This window comes from Callorhinchus milii, unplaced genomic scaffold (assembly GCF_018977255.1).
Source record: "Callorhinchus milii isolate IMCB2004 unplaced genomic scaffold, IMCB_Cmil_1.0 Scaffold21, whole genome shotgun sequence".
Taxonomy (NCBI): Eukaryota; Metazoa; Chordata; class Chondrichthyes; order Chimaeriformes; family Callorhinchidae; genus Callorhinchus; species Callorhinchus milii.
Genome location: NW_024704762.1, coordinates 699,787 through 722,397, shown reverse-complemented (window position 1 = coordinate 722,397; position 22,611 = coordinate 699,787). Strand labels below are relative to the sequence as shown.

Here is a 22,611-nt window from a genome sequence, read left to right as displayed (position 1 = left end):
CATTAACTGGGTCCTAGGGTTTCTACAACAGATTCTAAATTTTAACATTTGCTGCATTTAATACTTATTATGTTATTGTTTATATTCTCTATCATGGGTAAGAAATATTTAGTGAGCCAGATGCTTTTTGCATAAAAGCTATTTACAGGGTCACATTAGGCCATCAAGGTTTACAAATGTGTCTTGAGCCCCAAAAGGTTGAGAAGCACTGCTCTGGGTTTGGCTGTGTCATCAGTCACATTGCTTTTAAATGTCAAAGACCCAAAATTTAATTTAGTCTTAGCCTGTGACAGCATTTTGTGTTAAACTATTAAGATAATACAGTATTGTGGAAAATTCTCAAATTGATTTACAAGTTGGATTTTCAACAGTTCTTAAAGGGACCCAGGTGGAATTTCAGGCCTCCTGGTGTCTGATAACCAGGAAGAGTCCATAACATTAACTGGGGAACAGATTTTAAGCATGACATGTGTCAGCCACCAGTTTTGTTGCTGTTTTTAGCTGATGATGTCATGTACTGAAGTTGCACTGTTTCTGGTGTTACTTAGGTTGGAGTGGTTAGTGCCTTTGCCCAAACACTGCGCAGATACACATCCCTCAACCACCTGGCACAAGCTGCTCGAGCTGTACTGCAGAACACATCTCAAATTAACCAAATGCTCAGTGACCTCAACCGTGTTGATTTTGCCAACGTGCAGGTAAGATGACGTCACTTGAACAACCCAAATTATTAAAGTTGAAAACCTGTGTTTTTCTTTCCTCCTGTCCTGTTCTGAATGCAGTGCCTCTAGTTGGTGTAAACAAATTGACTTGACGCTACATTACTTTCAAATATTGGTTTTATTAACGTTTGTGAACAGACAAATCAGCTACACTCTATCCCTTATACAGATATACTAGGCAACAGACAGAGTCAAAATCATATTTACCAGATTCGACTCTGGGCAGCGGCAACAACTCCCGGAACTTCCACAATCCTCCTCACTTTTAATGGTCACTTTCTTACTGGAGGTAAATTCCCTCACCACTGTACATATACATGGATAGAGTAGAATCAATATCGATTCCACTAGGAAATATGCTGACACAACTCCCAACTATTTCAAAGTTACTTCTTTTATGTGTTTCTAACGCCACCCCCCCATGTCATAGAGATAGCCCCCATCCTTCTCAGGCTGCTTTGCACAGAGAGAGATATGGACAACTTCTGGGCAGCCTCCCACAGCCGGCTTGTTTCTCAGCCTTGAGATCGGCAGGTGTCTGAGGCTGCAGCCTTTTCTTTCTGTTGTCCATTGTTCTTACATCTATGCTCAAGGACCCGATGGCTCATTATCTCAGAGGAGTGAACATCTTCCCAGGAAAATATGAAATATAATCAGAAGCTAACCTCAGCCTGTCCAGCAAAGCTACTTTTAACCCCTGCTAAGTTAGTCATTAAATTAAAGTTCCTGGTTATCCCAGCTCCAGTATGACCTTCACTCATCTCTTGACTACTTTTACTCCAGTTACGTACCATTTCTGCTTATTTTTGCACATATTTTTAACTATCGGTTACTTTTTAACCCTCAATTCTTCTGAGACATTCGGTTGCTGCTATCAATATACCAGTGTATCCTGAGGATATAGTCAGTGCGTTTACCTGTAAAGTCAATGGGCATTTTTTAAACTTTGTGGCTGGGGTGGATTGATGTACATGGGACATTCTGTGAGTTGAGAATTGACTGAGTTGAAGGAAGACTGCAAGTCTCAATTTACAATCTGCATGACATTAAGTTACACTTTTTAATAACACTTTCCGCTCCCTCCTTCCTTCTTGTTCTAAACCCATCCAGTGTCAGCAAAAGCTTCTCCAATCTGTCTGATCTGCAGATTTGACATATTTTCTCCAAGAGGAAGAAAATCTAAAATGTGTTCTTTCTGAATAAATAAACCTCAGTTTTGAAAACTGCCTTTTCCCCTTTTATGTATTGTAACCTTGTGTGATTGTATAAAGGAGCAGGCCTCGTGGGTGTGTCAATGTGAAGAGGGGCTCGTGCAGAGGCTGGAACAGGACTTTAAGCTTACACTTCAGCAGCAGAGCTCACTGGATCAGTGGGCAACCTGGTTGGATAATGTGGTTAACCAGGTCCTCAAGTCCCATGAAGGAAGCGCTAGTTTTCCCAAGGCTGCTCGGCAGTTCTTGCTAAAATGGTCCTTTTACAGGTTTGTAAACTGACTGTAATGATTGTTCTTGCTGTTGGTGTGTAACACAAGAGCTGGCATGTTCCCAAATCTATATCTGAATTTGCACAGTAATTGAATGGATGTAGATGTATCAAAGTTGCTCATTTCATGCATGGCTGGCCAACGCTACTCTTTGCTGTTATGCTTCTATAATCTTTAAAAAGTGATGAAATTGAGCAGTATTTTACATTTAAATAAAGAGTATTTAGAGTCTGGCAGGATGTCAGTGGATTGGAAAGTGGTAGATGTGGTGTATCTGTTCAAGAAGGATATCAGGGACAAGCCGGGGAACTGCAGGCCAGTTAGCCTGATGTCAGTTGTGGGTAAAGGTTTGGAGGGAATAATAAGGGACCAGGTTAGCGAGTACTTAGACAGGCGGTAGTTAATCAAGGACAGTGAGCACAGATGTATGAAGGACAGATTGTGTTTGACTAATTTAATAGAGTTCTTTACGGTAACAGCAAATGTGGAGCAACGCTATGGATATTTGCATTTCCAAAAGGCATTTGGTAAAGTGCTGCAAGGAAGATTGGTGAAGAAACTTAGGGCACATGGAATAGGGAGAAATGTGGCAATTTGGCTAGAAGGTGGTTGAAGGATAGAAAGCAGAGGCTGGAAGGTTGTTAGACAATGGTGTGTCACACGGGTCTGTGTTGGGGCCTCTTTTTTTCCATATACAGTATATCAATGACCTCAACTTGGATATATAGGGTTCGGTATCAAAGTTTACTGATGACACCAGTCTAGGTGGAATCATGATGAGGATGGCAAGAAACTGCAAGAAGATGATCAAATAGCACAATGGGCAGATCAGTGACAAATTCATTTCAATTAAGGGAATGTGAGGTGATTCATTTTGGTATACAAAACAAGGGAATGGCAGTAACTTGCAAGGAGTAGAGGAACAAAAGGACTTGGGAGTGAAGGTCATTGAAAGTATAAGCACAAATGACAAATGCTGCAAAGAAAGCTAATAGTATGCTGGGTTTTATACATGGCCATAGAATACAATAGTAAAGCAAAAATGCTAAGATTGTACAAATCATTGGTTAGTCCACACCTGGAGTACTGTGTTCACTTCTGGGCACCTTACTTCAGGAAACATGTTAAGGGGGTAGAGAAGGTGCAGAGAAGGTTTATGAGAATAATGAGGTGTGTGAGGAGAGATTGGAGAGGCTGGGTCTCTTTTCATTGGAGCAGTGAAGATTGAGGGGACTTGATAGAGGTGTATAGAATTATGAAGGGTTTTGATAGTGTGAATAGGAAGAAGTTATTTTCATTGAAAGGATCAGTAACCAGGGCACATAGTTCTAGGATAGCCAACAAGAACAGCGAAAGAAGAATTTAGGAAGAATGTTTTCACCCAGAGAGTGGTGGGGATGTGGAATGCTGCAGACTGAGGTGGTGGAGGTAGATGCTATTGTTGCTTTTAATAATAATAATAATCCTTGCATTTGATATAACACCTTATCAAGTCTTCTAGACGTATCAATGCTTCACAGAATATACTGTAAAATGAATTGAATTGACTATATTTGTGAGCGAAACATGGTAGACAATAGCGCACAGCGGTGTCCCACAAATAGTTGTGAGTTGAGTGACCAAATTATTATTTTATTATTTTTTCTTGAGGGATTATTATCTGGCATGATTTGGTGGGGAGATATACTGCAATGTGTAGTGACTATTTTGTGGGTGAATGTAGCAGACAACTTGCACACAGCAAGTTGTCTGCTACATTCCCACAAACAAGCATGAAGTGTCCCACAAACAAGCATGAAGTGAATGACAAATTTTATTTGGGAGATTGTTGACCAGGACACTGGGAAAGATGAAGGAGTTTTTACCCCCTGTGCTGGCCAAAAATCCTCCAAATAAATTGGTCATTCACTTCCTTGTTATTTAAGCAACCTTGCTGTGTGCAAATCAGCTGTCATGTTTGCCTATAAATAGTCATTACACTTAGACAGTAATTCCCCATGGATTGCTTGTGAATCATGTTCCTGCCAGTACAGATTTCTTGATGAAGCCTCTGTCAGTTGTGAAACGTCTGCAGATCTTTGTGATCAGTCCTTGCACTGACGGTGCTTGGGAGGAGGGGGCTGCCTTACGTGTGTACCAAATAGCACAGCTATTGGCCTCCTTGCCTTTTGGGTTGGGGAGGAAAAAAAAGTCAGCCAAGCTTCCTCTTCCCGATACTGTTCGGTATCTCCTGCTTGAAACTGCGTATGTGGCTGTGAAGAGGCTTGAATGAGCTTGGCTTCACTTCCCAGAGTGTTAACACTCAGTGTTAAACACCAAGAATGTCCTCTTCCTCTTGGTTCTCCAGAGTGCAGTGATATCCCAATAGAACGAGATCAAGATTGGTTGGTGTGGAGGCAAAGTATAATGAAGTATAATGTAGGGAAGTGCAAAGTCATCCACCTCGGGAGCGAAAACAGTAGAGCGGGTTATTTTTTAGAAGGGGAGAGATTGGAATGTGTTGGCGTCCAGAGGGACTTGGGGTGTCCTTGTACACCAATCACAGAAAGTTAGTCTGCAGGTGCAGCAGCGATTAGGAAGGCGAATGGTATGTTAGCGTTCATTATGAAAGGATTAGAGTATAAGAGTAGGAAAGTTTGTTGCAACTGTATAGGGCCCTGTGAGACCACACCTGGAATACTGTGTCCAGTTTTGGACTCCTTATTTAAGGAGTAGATTTACTAGGTTTATAGCAGGGATGAAGGGGATGAGTTACGAGGATAGGCTGACCAATTTGGGCCTATATTCTCTAGAATACAGAAGAATTAGAGGGGATCTTATAGAAACCTATACGATCATCAAAGGGCAATGATAGATTAGTTAGTGGGAGATTGTCTCCCCCGGTTGGAGAAACTAAAACCAGGGGTCACAACCTTAAAATCAAAACCCTTTCGCACTGAGTTGAGGAAGAACTTCTTCACTCAAAGGGCGGTGAATGTATGGAACGCACTACTCCAAAGGGCTGTTGACGCTCAGTCCTTGAACATATTCAAGACTGAGATAGATATGTATCTTATTGCAAAAGGGATTAAGGGATATGGGGATAAGGCGGTGGGGGGCGAAGCTGGGGGTTAATAATAATAATAATAATTATTATTGGGTTGGGGGGGATATGGGGATAAGGCAGGTCAGGTTATTAGCTGGAGTTAGATTAGAAGATCAGCCATGGTTGAATGGCGGGGCAGAGGCTCGAAGGGCCGAATGGCCTACTCCTGCTCCTACATGTTATGTTATGCAAGTTATTTGACTGTTGTATGAAATTACACTGGAATCAAACTTGTTTTAGTGCAACTATATATTGGAGCCAGTGCTGTATGTGATGTTTGTGTTTCAGTTCCATGGTGATCCGTGACCTAACGCTCCGCAGTGCCGCCAGCTTCGGCTCCTTCCATCTGATTCGCCTTCTTTATGACGAGTATATGTTCTACCTGGTGGAACATCGTGTTGCCCTGGCGACCGGTGAAGCACCCATCGCGGTGATGGGGGAGGTAATAGAACCCATTGACTGAAGGAAGTGGAACATTCCCACATCATCCAAAACACGAGCCATTCACAAACATAGACCACCTCACTATCATTATTTCAATGGTCAAAGAGATGGCACAGCCATCTTGAAGCTCCAGCTCTGTATATAAGGCAGGAGTGTTATTCACACACAATATACAGGGAAACATCATCATTCACACCTTCATCAATCTAGGCTGGACTATTCAAATGCCCTGCTTGCCAGACTCCCCAGATCCTCCCTCATAAGCTGTAGACAATCCTAAACTCTGTTGCTCATATCCCTTCCCACAACAGGCTCCATGAGCCTATCACCTCCATCCTCACTTGGCTCCACTGGACCTGAGCTGGGGGTTGGGAACAGGAGTGGTAGAGAGTAGGGCGAGGGTAGGAGGGTGACCGAAGGCGTGGTCAAAACTGAAGGTCTTGAGATGGGTCTTAAAGGAGGCAAGGGAGGGAGAGAGATGAAGGGACAACAACAACATGTATTTATATAGTGCCCTCCACACCTGAAGGCGTCTCAGAGCGCTTCACAGTAACGGATCCCGGGGCCGAGCCAGGGGGAGGGGGAGGGGCCAGGGGGAGTGGGGGGAGCCAGGGGAAGGTGACCAAAGGTGTGGTCAAAAAGAAAGGTCTTCAGCAGAGAACTGAAAATGGGAAGGGAGGGAGCGAGACGAAGAGAGTGAGGAAGGGAGTTCCAGAACCTCGGGGCATAGTGGCTGAAGGCACGGCCACCGAGGGTGGAGCGGAGGACTCGGGGGACGAGGAGGAGGCCAGACCCGGAGGAACGAAGGCAACGGGTACTGTTTTGAGGAGAGAGGAGGTCAGAGAGGTCGGGGGGTGCAGAGGAGTGCAGGGACTTGAATACGAGGGTGAGGATCTTGAAGTCGATCCTCTCTGGGACAGGAACCAGTGCAGTCTGGCCAGGACTGGGGGGAGAGTGGTTTCGTGCGGGTGAGAATGTGGGCACTGAGTTTTGTATGACCTGGATTTTATGGATGGTAGTGGAGGGGAGGCCGGCGAGGAGAGCATTTGAAAGGTCCAGCCAAGAGGTGACAAAGGCATGGACCAGGGTTTCAGTGGCTCTTGGACGAGCGATGCATCGGAGGTGGAAGAACGTGGTGCTGCTGAGGGACCGGATGTGGGGGAGGAAGGATAATTGAGGTCAAACCTGAGGGACCATGGGATGGAGTTCCAGAGTGGGCAAAAATGCTGAAGACTCGACTGCCGATGGTGGGATTGGCCAGACAGGGACATGGAGCTCACTGAGTAGAGGAAGCAGAGTCTATATTGGAGTTTGTTTCCATTTAATTGCTTGAATTTGGTTTATAGTAGTTGGAATAGCGGAGTGGTTGCCTGGTGTGCTGCTGTGCGTCCCTTGTGTGTAGCGTGGAACCTCTTTAATGTCAAGACTTTAGTTCTGTTGCCCTTTATCGCAGTAATTACATGTAAATCATCACTTCTGTTATCCAGAATCCATTTTTACTCACTTTCAGGAGCTCCACAAACCTTTTTGCTCAGTGAGATAAACTTATATTCTACCTTCCTGTCACATTTTGCATTGTTTTATAAATGGAGGAAGTAATTTATTAGAAATAATAATGATCATTGCATATCTGTTTAAATTCTTAGAGTGTTGACTCTTAAAGATTTTAGGGCATTATTTAAAGCAACTTATTTTACATCCACCACTGCTCACGATCAGAGGTTTGCTGCTGGGAATCTGGTGGGGGTGAGTGAGTGAGTGTGGCTGGCCAGAATATAATTAATGCTCACATTTTCTCTCTAGTTCGCCGATCTCAATCCTGTGTCTCCTCTCCACATGCAGAAAGGTAAGTGTTTTTATGTCAGCTCTGTGCAAGATTTACATGAACATGCATGAGGATCCGATGCTGAAACACATTTGCATTTTCAGATTTAAGGCCCGTGGATTTTCATAGGCGGGTGGCGAATTGTTAGTGGGATTGATTATTAAATGAATCGGGGTCAAAGGCAGTTTCTCAGACTGATAGTCAATGGTGCCCACACTGGTCTGTGTTGATCTTGTTTTTATGTCCTCAATAACTAATGGCAAATAATACCTGGAATCTGGAACACACTGCCTGAAAGGGTGTGGAAGCAGATTCAATAGTAGGTTTCAAAATGAAATTGGATAGATACTTGAAAAGGAAAAAATTGCAAGGCTATGGGGTAAGAGCAGGGGAGTGGGACTAGGATAGCTGACTCAGACACGATGGGTAGAATGGCCTCCTTCTGTACTATAAGATTCTATAATAATCCTTGTAATTGGTATAGCCCCTTATTGGGTTGTTGATGTCCCAAAGCGCTTCACAGAATGTATCGTAAAGTGGAGTGACTGTATTTTTTGGATGAAACAACATAGGGGAACTATGTCAAACAGGAACTGCAGCTCGTGGCCAGTCAGTAACTGGAGGGCAGATTTAAGGTGATCACAAAAATCATTCAAGGGGAGCTTGTTGGCCACAGAGCACAGTTTGCACGTCTGTTCCAGGGGTAGGTAAAGAACACGCTCGATTCTTTCATTTCAACATAACAACAACAACAAGATTACATTTGTATAGTGCCTTTCACGTCGGGTGGAGGTCTCAAGACGCTGGACAGAGTACAGCATTTCAGACCCGAGCTGGGGTCAGGGGGGAGGAAAGGGGGGTGGCCGACTTGAAGGAGGCTAAGGAGGGGGCGAGGCGGAGTGACTGGGGGATGGAATTCTAGAGGTTGGGGCAGAGTGGCTGAGGGCTCTCCCACCAATGGTGGGGCGGGTAGGTCGGGGGATGTGGAGCAGCCAGAGCCGGCTGAGCGGAGGGAGCGGGCCGGTTGGTAGGGGGTTAGGAGGTCGCAGAGGTAGGGTGGGGCGAGGCCATGGAGGGCTTTGTTTGTGAGGGCCAGGATCCTGAACTGGATCCTCTGAAGGATAGAGAGCCAATGGAGTCGGGCGGGAGTGGGGGAGATGGGGTGCAGAGATCTGGATGAGGTCATGGAGTTTGGTGCTGGAGAGGACACGGGCTGCAGAGTTAGTTCTGGATTACCTGCAGTCTGTGGAGGGAGGAGTTGGGAAGGCCGACACGCAGGGAGTTTGCATAGTCGAGTCTGGAGGTGACGAAGGCGTGAACAAGAGTTTCAGTGGCCTGAGGGTGAGGTAGTGGTGGAGTCGGGCGATGTTCCGGAGGTGAGGGAAGGCAGAGCGGGTCATGGCTTGGATGTGAGGAAGAAAAGACAGTTGAGGGTCGAACAAGACACCTCGGTTCCTGACTGACTGGTGAGTTGGTGAGTTGTAGTGTACACCATGGAGGGTGATGCTGCCAGAGCCTGAGGTGCGGAGGCGCTGGTGTGAGTCAATCAGGAGAGCCTCAGTCTTGTTCACATTCAACTGTAGGAAGTTTGCCCTCATCCAGGACTTGATGTCCGACAGACAGTCTGTCAGGACAGCAGTGGGACCTGGAGTTGAGGGTGGGGGCAGACAGACAGTCTGTCAGGACAGCAGTGGTCCTGGAGTTGAGGGTGGGGGCAGACAGACAGTCTGTCAGGACAGCAGTGGGACCTGGAGTTGAGGGTGGGGGCAGACAGACAGTCTGTCAGGACAGCAGTGGTCCTGGAGTTGAGGGTGGGGGCAGAAAGATAGAGTTGGGTGGCATCCGCATACATGTGGATGTTGATCCCATGTCTGCGGATGATGTCACCGAGGGGGAGCATATAGATATTAAAGAGGAGACAAGGACAGAGCCCTGGGGTACGCCAGACATGACCGTGACAAGTTGCTCCAGCTTCAGGTGCAGCCATTGGGAGAGGGGTGGAAATGGTTGTGCCCACAGACGGGCATCAATCACCACATGGCATAGTTTACACCCTAACATTCCAGGACAATTTCTTGCGTACAATGTGAAACAATTCTCTTAACATCAATTTGTGAATTTTTTTTTTGTCTTTTAAACAGAAGATGGTGTGGACAGTGAAATTGATGGTGACTCCAGAGGAGTGAATGAACCCCCTGTGAAAAGGGAGCGTGTGGAACTCAGCCATGCTCTTCAGGAGTTGGACAGCTCAGTACACCAGGAAATAATGAATTCTATGTAAATTGACTGAAATCTCTACAGGCTCCTGGTCTCTTCGGAATGAACCAGTTACTAGAGTTGGCTTTTAACCTCCTGATGTAGGTGTTGCTCACCTTGGTTGTGTGTATGAGGTGTCAACTTTGCTGGTTTGCTGTAGGCAGGAGCCCTACAGCTTTTCAGGATAGAACAGAAATTAAAGAGCTGAAGTAGTTGGTGTGGAAAGTTTGAGCCCTTTATTCCTTAGCTAAAGATGGCCGAGGATCACTATTTGGATTCAAAGCAAAACTATATTTATTATTGGCAAGAACCACTGAAAAACAGATGGAAGATTGGATTTGTATTGTTTTCTAGTGTATCTTAAATGCACAAGAAACAATATCTAAGGTGGAAAATCGGGTTAGAGAGGAAACTGTCAATGTTTGGGTTTTTTTTAATTAAAAGGTTTTCTAATGGTTTCCTACCTCTAGCTGCCCGTTGGTGTTGCTGTGTATTCACACTGTAGGGTCTGTGAGGGGATTGGGACTGCCTTGAAAAACACAATTTTGGCTGATTTATAAATAAGTGCTTCCTCTGCTCTTGTCCACAAGTACCCTGCTGGTCTCTGAGCAGCCAGAGCTGCTGACCTAACTTTCCCTCATAATGCTCACGTTGGACTGTGCTGGGGGAAAGATTCAGCGCCCATCCCATCTTCTCTCTGCTCATTAAAGCCCCCTTTCCTGGCTGCTCTTTCTGCTTAGTTGGACTCATCCCCTTGCAGTGTAACTGCGTAATCTGGCAAAGAACTGAGATAAGTAGGTCCCACAACTGCAGAGCAGCTCTCTTACCTGAAACCACATGGCAGCTTCCTATCGGGTTTTTTGATGCATTTACCAGGGAGTGTTCCATCGCATCATTTAAGCTGCTTGTGGATGGATTAGCAGCTGTCCATTCAAAATTTGTGATTGGTGAGTTGTGTGTGTGTGTGTGTGTGTGTGTGTGTGTGAACGAACACAAGCTGTGCCTTAGGTAAATACTGATGTTTTATAAACGTACCAGTGCCTGTAACTGTCTGACCAGAGACTGTGAACCTGAACTTTTAGAAACTGAAGTTTATATGTATTTTTGCTATTCTGATGGTTTCAAAGTAAATGACTCGCAATGTACAGAGTGACCTCTAGCTTTGTATCATATAGCACTCGTCTTAGTGTATTCAGTACAGCAGTCACTCATTTCTGAAAAATGCATAAACCAGCAGCAGAACCTCACCCCCCATCCCCCACTCCTGGCTCCCTCACCCCGACCCTCACGCCAAACCCTCACCCCGACCCTCACGCCAAACCCTCACCCCAACCCTGGACCCTCACCCTGGCCGATTAGACTAGAAGCTAAGCAGGGTGTGTACAGCTGCTGTTGGTCTTAATTGTGACTAGATTTCTCAGACAAACCTACTCTTAGTTGGGTGTGAAAACAAATAGTAACTGAAATAGAAATGACTTGTATGAAGGAAAGCTTAGAAGGTGAGAGTGAATAAAGGTCAAGCAATAAGGTTTGGGGTCTCCCCCCCCGCAATTTCACATTACGCTGCAAATTTATGAATCTTTTTACAACAACAACAAATTACATTTGTATAGCGCTTTTCCCAAACTTTCCCAAAGCGCTGGGACGTTTTAAGTGATAATTAATGAAATACTGAATTATTTTCGTTGCTATTACAAGCAGTTAATGGGTACTGAAGGATTTTGTTCACATCTCTGCTGAGCAAAAAGTAACAGTGAGTAGTGTCAGCTTTACCAGAACTATTACTCTATCTAGTAAGTTAAATATCATTAACTATATAACATCATGCAAACAAACTATAACATCATCAAAAAGGCAACTTCCCATAATTATGTTAAAAATCCAATCTTGTTACTTGATCTTGAAAATATACTGTTCACATTTGGTGTTGGTTCATCAGGCACGTCAAGAGTCTGGTCACTGAGCAGAAAAGTTCCCTCTGTTCCAGGTCCAACCTCAGCCCATAACGTCTCTCCTCCATTCTATCAGTTTTAACATTGTTCCTTAAAGCTTTCAACAGTTTGTTCAAATAACAGGAGTGATTTTCTGTGCGGCTTTGTCACTGATTATGATGTTAATGATAATTATATTCAACTGAATAAATCTTTCAACTTGATTTTAAATGCCATAAATTCAAACACCGCTCCATTGTTGGAAGCTTTTGCATAAACTCAGTGTTCGGGTGACGGCAACACCAGTCAATATATTTGGTGTTAATATATCATTCAGCTATTGTGACATAGAAAGAAGTTGATATTGTTTAAATGTGTCCGTGTTCACATAGCAACCTGCTGATTATATTCTAGTGAGGTATAAACCTGTCCTTCATATCACTCTCAGCCACAAACTGCTCAAGTGTTTCAACAGATCTTTGCCCCTGAAGCGAGAGTACCATTAGCAGCTTGTCAGGCTGATGAAATGCCCTCTTTGATTTTTATTCTTTTAAATGAGCTATGCAGATAATGTAATGATGATGTAATTTTTTTAGATTAATTTTTATTTTATAATATACCTGTGTTCTACCGAACAGCACAAAGGTTGAACTTTTCTATGTTTTGCTGGCCAAAAAATTCTGTTCATGCAATCCAGTGAGTGACACCCAGCCAAGCACGTTGACAAAGATCGAGACCCCAGATCTGTGCCTAAGAAAATAAGTAGAATCTTTTGAAATGCTAACCTGTGGGATGTTTATCTTAGTAAGATAATGGAGTGATATACTGAAGTGTGTAACATTGACCTTTCTGATTGTCGAGAAGCTGTGACTGGGAGTTGCTGCCTGGAGTGTTGAGGCTGTTGTTGCATTCGGTGTTAAGGTCTGTCCCATAGATGCTGCCTGACCTTCTGAGTGTTCTCAGCCACTTCTATTTTAATTTCAGATTTCTAGCATCTGCAGTATTTTGCCACGTGTACATTGTTGGACTTAGGGTTAGGGTAAACTGGAGTGTATGTAAACCTGGAGGTGGAGGTGAGGTTTACATACACTCAGTCAGTAATATCTTGCAAGCGAACCTTGAGTTGGGTGTTATAAAGTTCTTAGACAATGTGTCGTAAATAACTTTGCCTCCAGCTGTTTTGCTGATGGTATGGAATGGTTTGGGGGCAGTGTAATGGCTCGAGAAAATGTGCAGTTTGATTGTAACTTTCTGCTATGATTTTGTTTTGCTGAATTGATGGCCTTGTGGAACCAAATGCGGCTTTGAATGTGAGTAAGGTCAGAGAGTGTGATAGCTTCAAATTCATTGCAAGAATAAATGCATTTGTGAGATTACTCTCGCAGTTAGTTCATTTCCACAATTGAAACTTACCGAGGTTTCAGGTTTAATCGTTGTGAGATTGAGCCGTCTGGTGACTCAGATGAGAACTTTTAAAAGCATCTGTTGGGGTGATTGTACTTGTAACCATTATATCTCGGATTCAAAACTGCCGTAATGTACAGAGGTCTGTTCAGAGTATAACCCCCCAAGATAGAAGATGATAATGATAGACTTTAATAGCTTAATTCCCTGCTTCTATACGACTCTACACCCAAACCTGGGTTGGCTGGGAGGAGCGTTTTGCTGTCATTTGATGACTCCTGGGGCTGCCTTATGTAAATTAGTGAGTTAATGGATTTGGCCACTGATGTGACTCCTGCACTCCTCGTGCTCCCTGTGATGTGAATTTGAACTTTAACTTTCAGCCCAGAAGTAAATGCTGATGTGCAGAGCCTGGCTTTGTGGCCATCTTCCCATATATCTGCATCCAGGACAGGAAATGGACTTTGTTTTCCACAGTGTAGGTGGCTTCCTAAATTCATCATCTGATTTAGTATTAATGTGACTCTTATTGAGCTTCAAAATGTTTTGGCAAAAAAAAACATTGAGATGTTACTTGGATGAAAAAAAGTGGATTGTGCCTGGACAGTAGAGCAAGTAGCTCCTGTGTCTGAGGTCTTTGTGTCGAAGACTCTGCAGAGTTCATGGAGTAACATTTTTTGATCCATTTTGATGCTGGAGTTTGGATTTTGCACATTGCCACATGAAATTCAAACTCTTGAGTAAAAAGACCCCAATATTTTAATATCATGTGATCAGACAGCTCGTATTTTGTTAACTGGTCAAACTCAATTCCTGGATTTTTAAAATAAAATTCTCACTGAGGAGTTTGAGATAATTTACAATGTACAGGTTTTCAGTTTGGAAGTTTGTATGTTTATATGTATATATGCCTAGGACACTGGTTCAACTTTCATTTTTTCCCTTCATTCTTAATAAACTGTAGTCTATAAATACGGAATGACCTTAATGGTTATGACTTACAAAATGAAATGTGTTTATCTCTGTAATTTGTATATAAATGGATGTAAAAATGAAATTCTTTAACATTTCCAGTCTTGTGATTTTCTTCCTGATACCCATCGGTGATTTTCTTCAAAGAATTGTATATATTGTGATGAAATATTACTAAACTTATTGTATCCTTTGTAATTTTCCCAGATTAAGCTACATCTGATATTAATGAATGCATTTGATGTAACAATAACTACAAACTGGTTTAGCCTTGCTGTCAGTCAGTCACACTCCCACTTTGTAGGTGTCATCCTCTGTTTGAGACTTTAAACTGAGGCTCTTGTCTCTTTGTTCAGGTGGATGTTAAACATGATTATTATTATTATTATTAGCTGTGATACTGTTGGAAAAGAGAAGGCAATACCTCCTGGCCAACAATCTTCCAGTTAAATTGGTCATTCACATAATGGCTGTTTATTGGACATTGCTGTGCACAAATTGGCTGCAGCATTCACCTATTTAACCAGTCACTATACCTGACCAGCAGTTTTCTGTGAATCACTTTTGACTTTTTGACGTTTGATATGTACTATATTAATTACAAGGATTGTTATTTTTTCTCAGCTTGTGCTGAGTTAAACTCATAACTAAATTCCCTGCCCTGTAAGTAGGGAATTTCTTTAGCTAGTGTGAACAAAACATGATTGTATCTCTCCTTTTACAACCCCTGATGATGCTTCGACACCCGAAAACATTTTAAGTTGGTTTCATCCAATAACAGAGGAGTTGCTGTTATTTGGGACTGAATGACCTATGCACTTTGAGGCTGAATCCTCAGCCCATTCTACCAACTACAGTGATGGTTCATTGCTGAGGCGGAGCTCCCTCCTGCTCCAGTCCACACGGCCCCTTTAAACAAAAGGTAAAATATTCGCACTCTGACCTCTCCATCCACGGTCTCCTACGCTGTTCCAATGAGCCACAGCGCAAGCTCAAGGAACAGCACCTCATTGATCTGCTCGGGACCTTACAGCCCTCGGGCCTCAATATTGATTTCAACAATTTCAGACCATAACAGCTCACCTTCCCCCTCCCCCTCTTCCATGACCATCACCACATCATCTGGGTCCCAGACACACCATTCCTCTCTCTGGTCGGCCTATTTTGTTGCACTTCCTCCCCCCTCCCACCCTTTGTTTTGCATCATTAACACCTCTTTAACCCATCATCCCCTGTCCTCTACCCCAATTTCTCCTTTTTCTTGCCCTGCCTCCCCCCTCTTTGTCAGCCCTTAAAAGTCTCTCCCTCCCAACATGTCCAGTTCTGACAAAGGGTCATTGACCCAAAATGTTGATGCACTTTTTCCATAGATGCTGCCTGACCTGAGTTTTCCCAGCCACTTCTATTTTTATTTTAGGCCCTTTAAACCTTTATTATTATTATTAATTATAAGTTCCTCCAACTTTTGTTGGTGAGACGGAAGCTGTCTGAGCTCTGAGAAGTAATACAAGCTACTTGGGGAGTAATTATTAGGTTAAGTGCATCAACTAGTTTGTATTCAAATTGAACTCTAAATTGAATAAAAATTTAGACCAGCAATGGCAGACATTCAAGGAGATAGTGCAAAATTCCCAATGAGCACATATTCCTTTGAGGAATAAGAATGCCATTGGGAAAGGTGGTGCAGCCGTGGCTAACGAGAGCAGTTAGGGACAGTATCAAATCAAAAGAAAAAGCCTATAAAACAGCGAAGATGAGTAGTAAACCCGAGGATTGGGAGAACTTTAGGGAACAACAGAGGAGGACCAAAAAATTGATCAAGAGGGAGAAAATAGATTACGAGGGCAAACGAGCAAAGAACATAAAAACAGACTCCAAGAGTTTTTACAAATATATGAAGAGGAAAAGGCTAGTGAGGGTGAATGAGACCAGAGGAATTATAATAGGGGACAAAGACATGGCAGAGTCATTAAACAAGTATTTTTCTACAGTCTTCACCGTAGAAGACACTGGAAACATACCAAAAATAGAGGACCAAGAAGACAATGTTAGCGAGCAACTTAGGGAGATTAACATTAGTAAAGAGATGGTTCTAGGTAAATTGTCGGGTCTTAAAACCGATAAATCCCCTGGACCGGATGGCCTGCATCCGAGAGTTTTAAAGGAGGTGGCTACTGAGATAGTGGATGGCATGTCTATAATCTTCCAAAAGTCTGTGGATACTGGAAAAGTTCCCATTGATTGGAAGATTGCAAACGTAACTCCACTATTTAAGAAGGGTGGGAGAGAAAATAGGGAAAACTATAGACCAGTTAGTTTGACGTCAGTTGTAGGGAAAATTCTTGAGTCCTTAATAAAAGACGTAGTTATGGGATACCTGGAAGACCATAAAAAGATTAGGCAGAGTCAACATGGCTTTACAAAAGGGAAGTCATGCTTGACTAACCTTTTAGAATTTTTTGAGGATGTATCTAGCAGGTTGGATAAGGGGGAACCAGTAGATGTGGTATATTTGGATTTTAGGAAGGCATTTGACAAGGTGCCACACAAAAGGCTGTTACTCAAGATCAAGGCCCACGGGATTAATGGGAAAATATTAACATGGATAGAAGAGTGGCTATCGGGTAGAAAGCAGAGAGTAGTGATAAACGGATCATTCTCGAATTGGCAGGAGATGTAACTAGTGGAGTGCCACAAGGATCAGTGCTTGGGCCTCAGCTATTTACCATTTACATCAATGATCTGGACGAGGACATTGAATGTAATGTGTCTAAATTCGCGGATGATACTAAACTAGGTAGCAGAGTGAGCTCTCAGGATGATGCAAAAAGATTGCAACAAGATATAGATAGGCGCGGGGAGTGGGCAAGTAGGTGGCAGATGGAATTCAATGTTAGCAAGTGTGAAATTATTCACCTTGGTAGCAAGAATAAAAGAACAGATTATTTTCTGGAAGGGGAGAAGTTAGATAGAGTTAGTATTCAAAGGGATTTGGGTGTCCTTGTACACCAGTCCCAAAAAGTTAGTTTGCAGGTGCAGCAGCAACTAAGAAGGCGAACGGCAGTTAGCGTTCATTGCAAAAGGTTTAGAATATAAGAGTAGGGAAGTCTTGCTGCAACTGTATAGGGCTTTGGTGAGACCGCACCTCGAGTATTGTGTGCAGTTCTGGTCTTCTTATTTAAAAAAGGACATACTTGCCCTCAAGGGGGTGCAGTGTAGATTCACTCAGTTAGTTCCTGGGATGAGGGGACTGACCTATGAGGATAAGCTGAATAAACTGGGGCTGTATTCTCTATAGAGTACAGAAGAATTGGGGGGGATCCTATTGAAACTTATAAGATTCTTGAAGGGCTCATAAAGTAGACACAGAGGGTCTGTTTCCCCGTTAGGAGAATCTATAACAAGGGGTCACAGTCTTAAAATTAAGGGTCAGCCTTTTAGAACAGAGTTGAGGAAACATTTCTTCACTCAGAGGGTAGTGAACTTATGGAATTCACTACCCCAGAAGGCTGTAGATGCTCAGTCCTTGAACATTTTCAAGGCTGAGACTGATAGATTCTTGAAAAATAGAGGGATTAGGGGATATGGGGATAGGGCGGGTAATCAGAGTTAGGTGAGAAGATCAGCCACGATCTTATTGAATGGCGGAGCACAGGCACGAAGGGCCGAATGGCCGACTCCTGCTCCTAATTCTTATGTTCTTATGATCTTATGTTTGTACCAAACAAAGAGTGGGAAGGAAGACATACACAAGACAAAGGAGCTTTAAATGCTTTTCATGGGGATAAAACCCTGCACATTGCTAACCTGCCACCTGTTGTGGGAGGATTGTGTACAAAAAACTATTCAATCATCAGTGGGAAATCAATGCAAACATTATGTCTAGTTTAAAAGCACACATTTTCTTCTAAAAACAGGCAAAGGATGAAACAGCGAAACAGGGTATGACAGTTTACATTTATAATAATAATCCTTGCATTTGATATAGCGCCTTATCACATCTTTGAGATGTCTCAAAGCGCTTCACAGAATTTACTGTAAAGTGAATTGACTGTATATTTTGTGGGTGAAACATGGCAGCCAATTGTGCACAGCAGCGTTACACAAACACTCATGGTTTGAGTGCCCAAATTAATATTTTTGCTTAAAGGGATTATTACCCTCGGAAAAGCGAGCTGCCAATTGAACCTGGGTCCTCTGGCTTGTGAGGCTCGAGCTCTAACCACTAAGCTAGAGGTTTCCACTCATACAATATCATCAGGAGGATCTCAAAACACTTCACATCACTGATTGGGAGCCCAGGCCAAGGGGGCGCATGTCGAAAGGGCAGGTGGGTTTTGACGTCGGGAAGAGCGAGGCGTTGGGGTGGAGTTCCAGAGAGCGGGGACAGGGTGGCTGAAAGCTCACCAAACAACGGTGGTGCAGATCTGGCAGGGAGAGCATCCAGGGCCACTGGGTTGTGTGGAATGGCTGAGGACATTGGAGGTATTTAGAAGTGAGGATGAGGATCCTTAATTTTGATCCGATGGGGAGGTGGGGGATGCTGGGCACATGGAGTCTGGAGTTGGCAGAGTTCTACTCTGCATCTTGTGAAGGGAATAACTGGGGAGACTGTCGACCGGAGAGTTGGAACAATCAAATCTTAATGTGATAATTGTAGAGGGTTTTGGCAACCTGGGGGGAGAGGTGATGCTAGAGGCGGGAAATCGAGGAAAAATTGGGGTCAAACAATATTCTGATTCTCTGCACAAACTCCGTGAGGTGGAATGCATCCGTGCAGGTTGATGATGTCAGCGCCTGAGGTGAGAAAATGCTGATGAAGCCAATGAGGAGAGCTTTTTTTTTTCTCTTTGACCGTGCCTTCAGCTCCCCTCTCGACTCTCTTCCCCCTCCTCGCTCCCTCCCTTCCCTCCCCTCACCCTGACCATTTCTCCCCTCCTCGCTCCCTCCCTTCCCTCCCCTCACCCTGACCATTTCCCCCCTGCTCGGGTCACGACCCAACTGTGCAGCGCCTTGGGACGTCCTCCTGACGTGAAAGGCGCTTTATAAATGGAATCTTGTTGTTGTTGTTGTTATTACCCTGAGCTGCAGAAAGTCAGAGCCTCCAGGACTTGATGTTTGATGAGCAAATCTTCAGAGCAGCATCGGTCCTGGAATCGAGGGTGGAGGCAGAGAGATAGAATTGGCTGTCATCATCTTACATATGGCTTCAATGTTCAGGGAAAAAAGGCAAAATTTATAAAAGAAGAGTGCACAAGTTGTTTACGGGAGATCACTCACCTGGGGAGGGGGGTTCAGTGGGTTCCTTCAGGGGATCAATGCTGTTCCTTGTATATAATATTATTATTAATAATGACCTGGGTTTGCAGATTCAGTGCAACTCCACTGTTAAAATTGTTAAATTTGCTAACAACTTGTAAATTGGTGTAAATGATAGAATCAGAGGAGACGGCCATTGTTTTAAAATAACAAATTACATTTAGAAAATCGTGTGGGGTAAGAAAACTTGCCCAACATTTCACACGGACCCGCCCAGGAATCAAACCTATGTCCTCTTGCTTGCCAGGTGAGTGCTCTAACCACGAAGCTACATGACTCTGTATGTAGGCCAATAACGAGGGTGAAGGGGAGATTAATGGAGGTTAAACATTTATAACCCTTACTGCCTTTTTTTACTCTTACTCTCTGGGGTTGGTGTGAGGGGGGGGTCCTCACTAACTCAAATGGCTGCTTTAACTTAATTCTCTCTCTTTGCTCCCCATCTCTACATTTTTGCTTCTCTTTGTGTCACTGAACAGTACCCGTTGCCTTCGTCCCTCCGGGTCTGACCTCCTCCTCGTCCCGAGTCCTCCACTCCACCCTCGGTGGCTGTGCCTTCAGCCACTATGCCCCGAGGCTCTGGAACTCCCTTCCTCACTCCCTTTGTCTCACTCCCTCCCTTCCCATTTTCAGGTCTCGGCTGAAGACCTTTCATTTCGACCACACCTTTGGTCACCTTCCTCCCCCTCCTCCTGGCCCCTCCCCCTCCACTGGCCCCTCCCCCTCCATTGGCTCCTCCCCTTCCCCCCTTCCCCTCCCCTGGCTCCTCCCCCTCCCCCTGGCTCCTCCCCCTCCCCTGGATCTTCCCCTTGGTTCCTCCCCCTGGCTCCCTCCCCCTGGCTCCTCCCCCTGGCTCCTCCCACTGGCTCCTCCCCCTCCCCATTGCTCCTCCCCCTCCCCCTGGCTCCTATCCCCTGGCTCCTCCCCTTGGCCCCTCCCCCCTCCCCCTGGCTCCCTCCCCCTGGCTCCCTCCCCCTGGCTCCTCCCCCTGGCTCCTCCCCCTCCCCATGGCTCCTCCCTCTCGCCTGACTCCTCCCCATCCCTGGCTCCTCCCCCTCCCCCAGCTCCTCCCCCTCCTCCTGGTCCCTTACCCTGGCTCCTTCCCCTTCCCCCGGCTTGTCCCCGGGATCCGTTACTATAAAGCGCTCTGAGACGCCGTCTGGCGTGGAGGGCACTATATACGTCCAATTGTTGAACGTTCCTGAGCTGCCATTTCTCTGCTAACAGTGAATCAACCTCATTGCTCTTCACTGATCCTCATTTGTATAATGAGCGTAAATGAATGGATGTGACAAAGAGAGAGAAATAACGTTGGTGAGAAATAAACTTCAAGCTGCCACATGGGGTTATGATGTAGTGGCAATAATGGAAACATGGCTCAAACAAGGGCAGGAATGGGAGCTGAATATTCCTGCCTACAATGTATTCAGGGGAATAGGGAGGAGAATAAAGGAGGGGGTGGCAATATTGATTAAACACACATTTACAGCTCTGGAAAGGGACGGTGTGCTCGAGGGTCCAAAAACAGAATGTATTTGGTTAGAGTTAAGGAGCGGAAAAGGAGCTGTTACTCTATTAAGTGTATATTACAGACCAATAAATAGTGGGAAGGTAATAGACAAGCAAATCTGCAGAAAGATGCAAAACCAATAGAGTGGTGATAATGGGGGACTTCAATTATTCTAACGTAGACTGGGAATCACACAGTGTAAAGGGCAAGGAGGGGAGAGGATTCCTGAAATGTGTGCAGGATAACCTTCGGGATCAGTATGTTTCCAGCCCAACGAGGAAGGAAGCAGTGCTGGATCTAGTCCTAGGGAATGATGTGGGGCAAGTGGAGCAGGTTTCAGTAGGAGAGCATCTGGACAACAGTGATCACAACATCATTAGGTTTAAAGTACTTATGGAAAGGGATGAGGACCAATCAAAGGTGAAGATACTCAACTGGAAGAGGTGAATTTCAATGAGTTCAAAAGGGACCTCGCTAAGGTGGACTGGAAAGGAAGATTGACAGGTAAAACAGCTAACGAGCAGTGGGAAGTCTTCAAGGAGGAGATAGTTCGGGGACAGAACAAATACATTCCCACAAAGGGGAAAGGAGGGCTTCCAAACTTCCCTGGATGAATAATGAAATTGGGATTAAAATGAAACAGTAAAAGGAGGCTTATGATAAATGTCAGGTCCAAAATACAGAAGATAATCAAATTGAATACAGGAAGTACAGAGGAGAACTGTGAAAAGAAAGAAGAGATGCAAAGAGATTGCATGAGAAAAGATGAGCGGGTAACATAAAAGGGAACCCTAAGGTATTTTATAATCATATAAAGAATAAAAGGTAAGTCAACCTTTTGGGTTCAATTAGGAACTAAAGAGGAAATCTTCTTGTGGAGGCGGAGGGCACGGCTGACGTACTGAATGAGGACTTTGCATTTGTCTTCACAAAAGAAGAGGATGCAGCCAATGCCACAGTATCGGAGGAGACGGTAGAGAAATTGAATAAATTCAGAATAAACTGACAGGAGGGACTAAGAAGGTTGTCGGTGCTCAAGGTGGATAAGTCACCCGGTCCGGATGGGATGCATCCTCGGTTACTGAGGGAAGTAAAGCTGGAAATAGCGGAGGCTCTGGGCACAATCTTTCAATTCTCCTTGGACACTGGGAGGTGCCAGAGGACTGGACAGTTGTAAATGTTACTCCCCTATACAAAAAGGGGCAGAAGGATAAACCCGGGAACTACAGGCCAGTCAGCTAGACGTCAATATTGGGGAAACTTCTAGAGACTATAATTCAGCACAAATTAAATTTTCACTCAGAAAAATATGGGTTAATAAAGGACAGTCAACATGGATTTGTTAAAGGCAACAACAACAAACAACAGAATTACATTTATAGAGCGCCTTTCATGTTGGGAGGATGTCCCAAAGCACTGAACAGTCTGGTGTCATGGCCCGAGCATGGGGGAGGGGTGGTGTAGGGGTGAGGGAAGGCAGAGAGGTGGGAGGGCGACCAAAGGCACGGTCAAAGAGAAGGGTCTTGAGATCGGCCTTGAAGGAGGCGAGGGAGGAAGCGAGGCGAAGGGACTGTGGGATGGAGTTCCAGAGTGTGGGGGCGGAGAGGCTGGAAGCCCGGCCACCGATGGTAGGGCGGGTCGGGCGGGAGCCATGAAGCAG

General features: G+C 44.5%; 1 protein-coding gene across 1 annotated transcript in view; it reads left to right on the top strand.

Annotated features, from left to right (window-relative positions):
• rfx2 (regulatory factor X, 2 (influences HLA class II expression)) overlaps nt 1-11,109 on the top strand; it is a 34,730-nt gene extending 23,621 nt beyond the window's left edge. Inside the window, exons 13-17 of the mRNA XM_007911208.2 lie at nt 549-698; nt 1,994-2,202; nt 5,579-5,732; nt 7,538-7,580; nt 9,701-11,109. Of these exons, the coding sequence (XP_007909399.1) occupies nt 549-698; nt 1,994-2,202; nt 5,579-5,732; nt 7,538-7,580; nt 9,701-9,840 (696 nt within the window). The 3' untranslated portion in view covers nt 9,841-11,109. The remainder of the gene's footprint in view (nt 1-548; nt 699-1,993; nt 2,203-5,578; nt 5,733-7,537; nt 7,581-9,700) is intronic.
• Nucleotides 11,110-22,611: the final 11,502 nt, after the last annotated feature.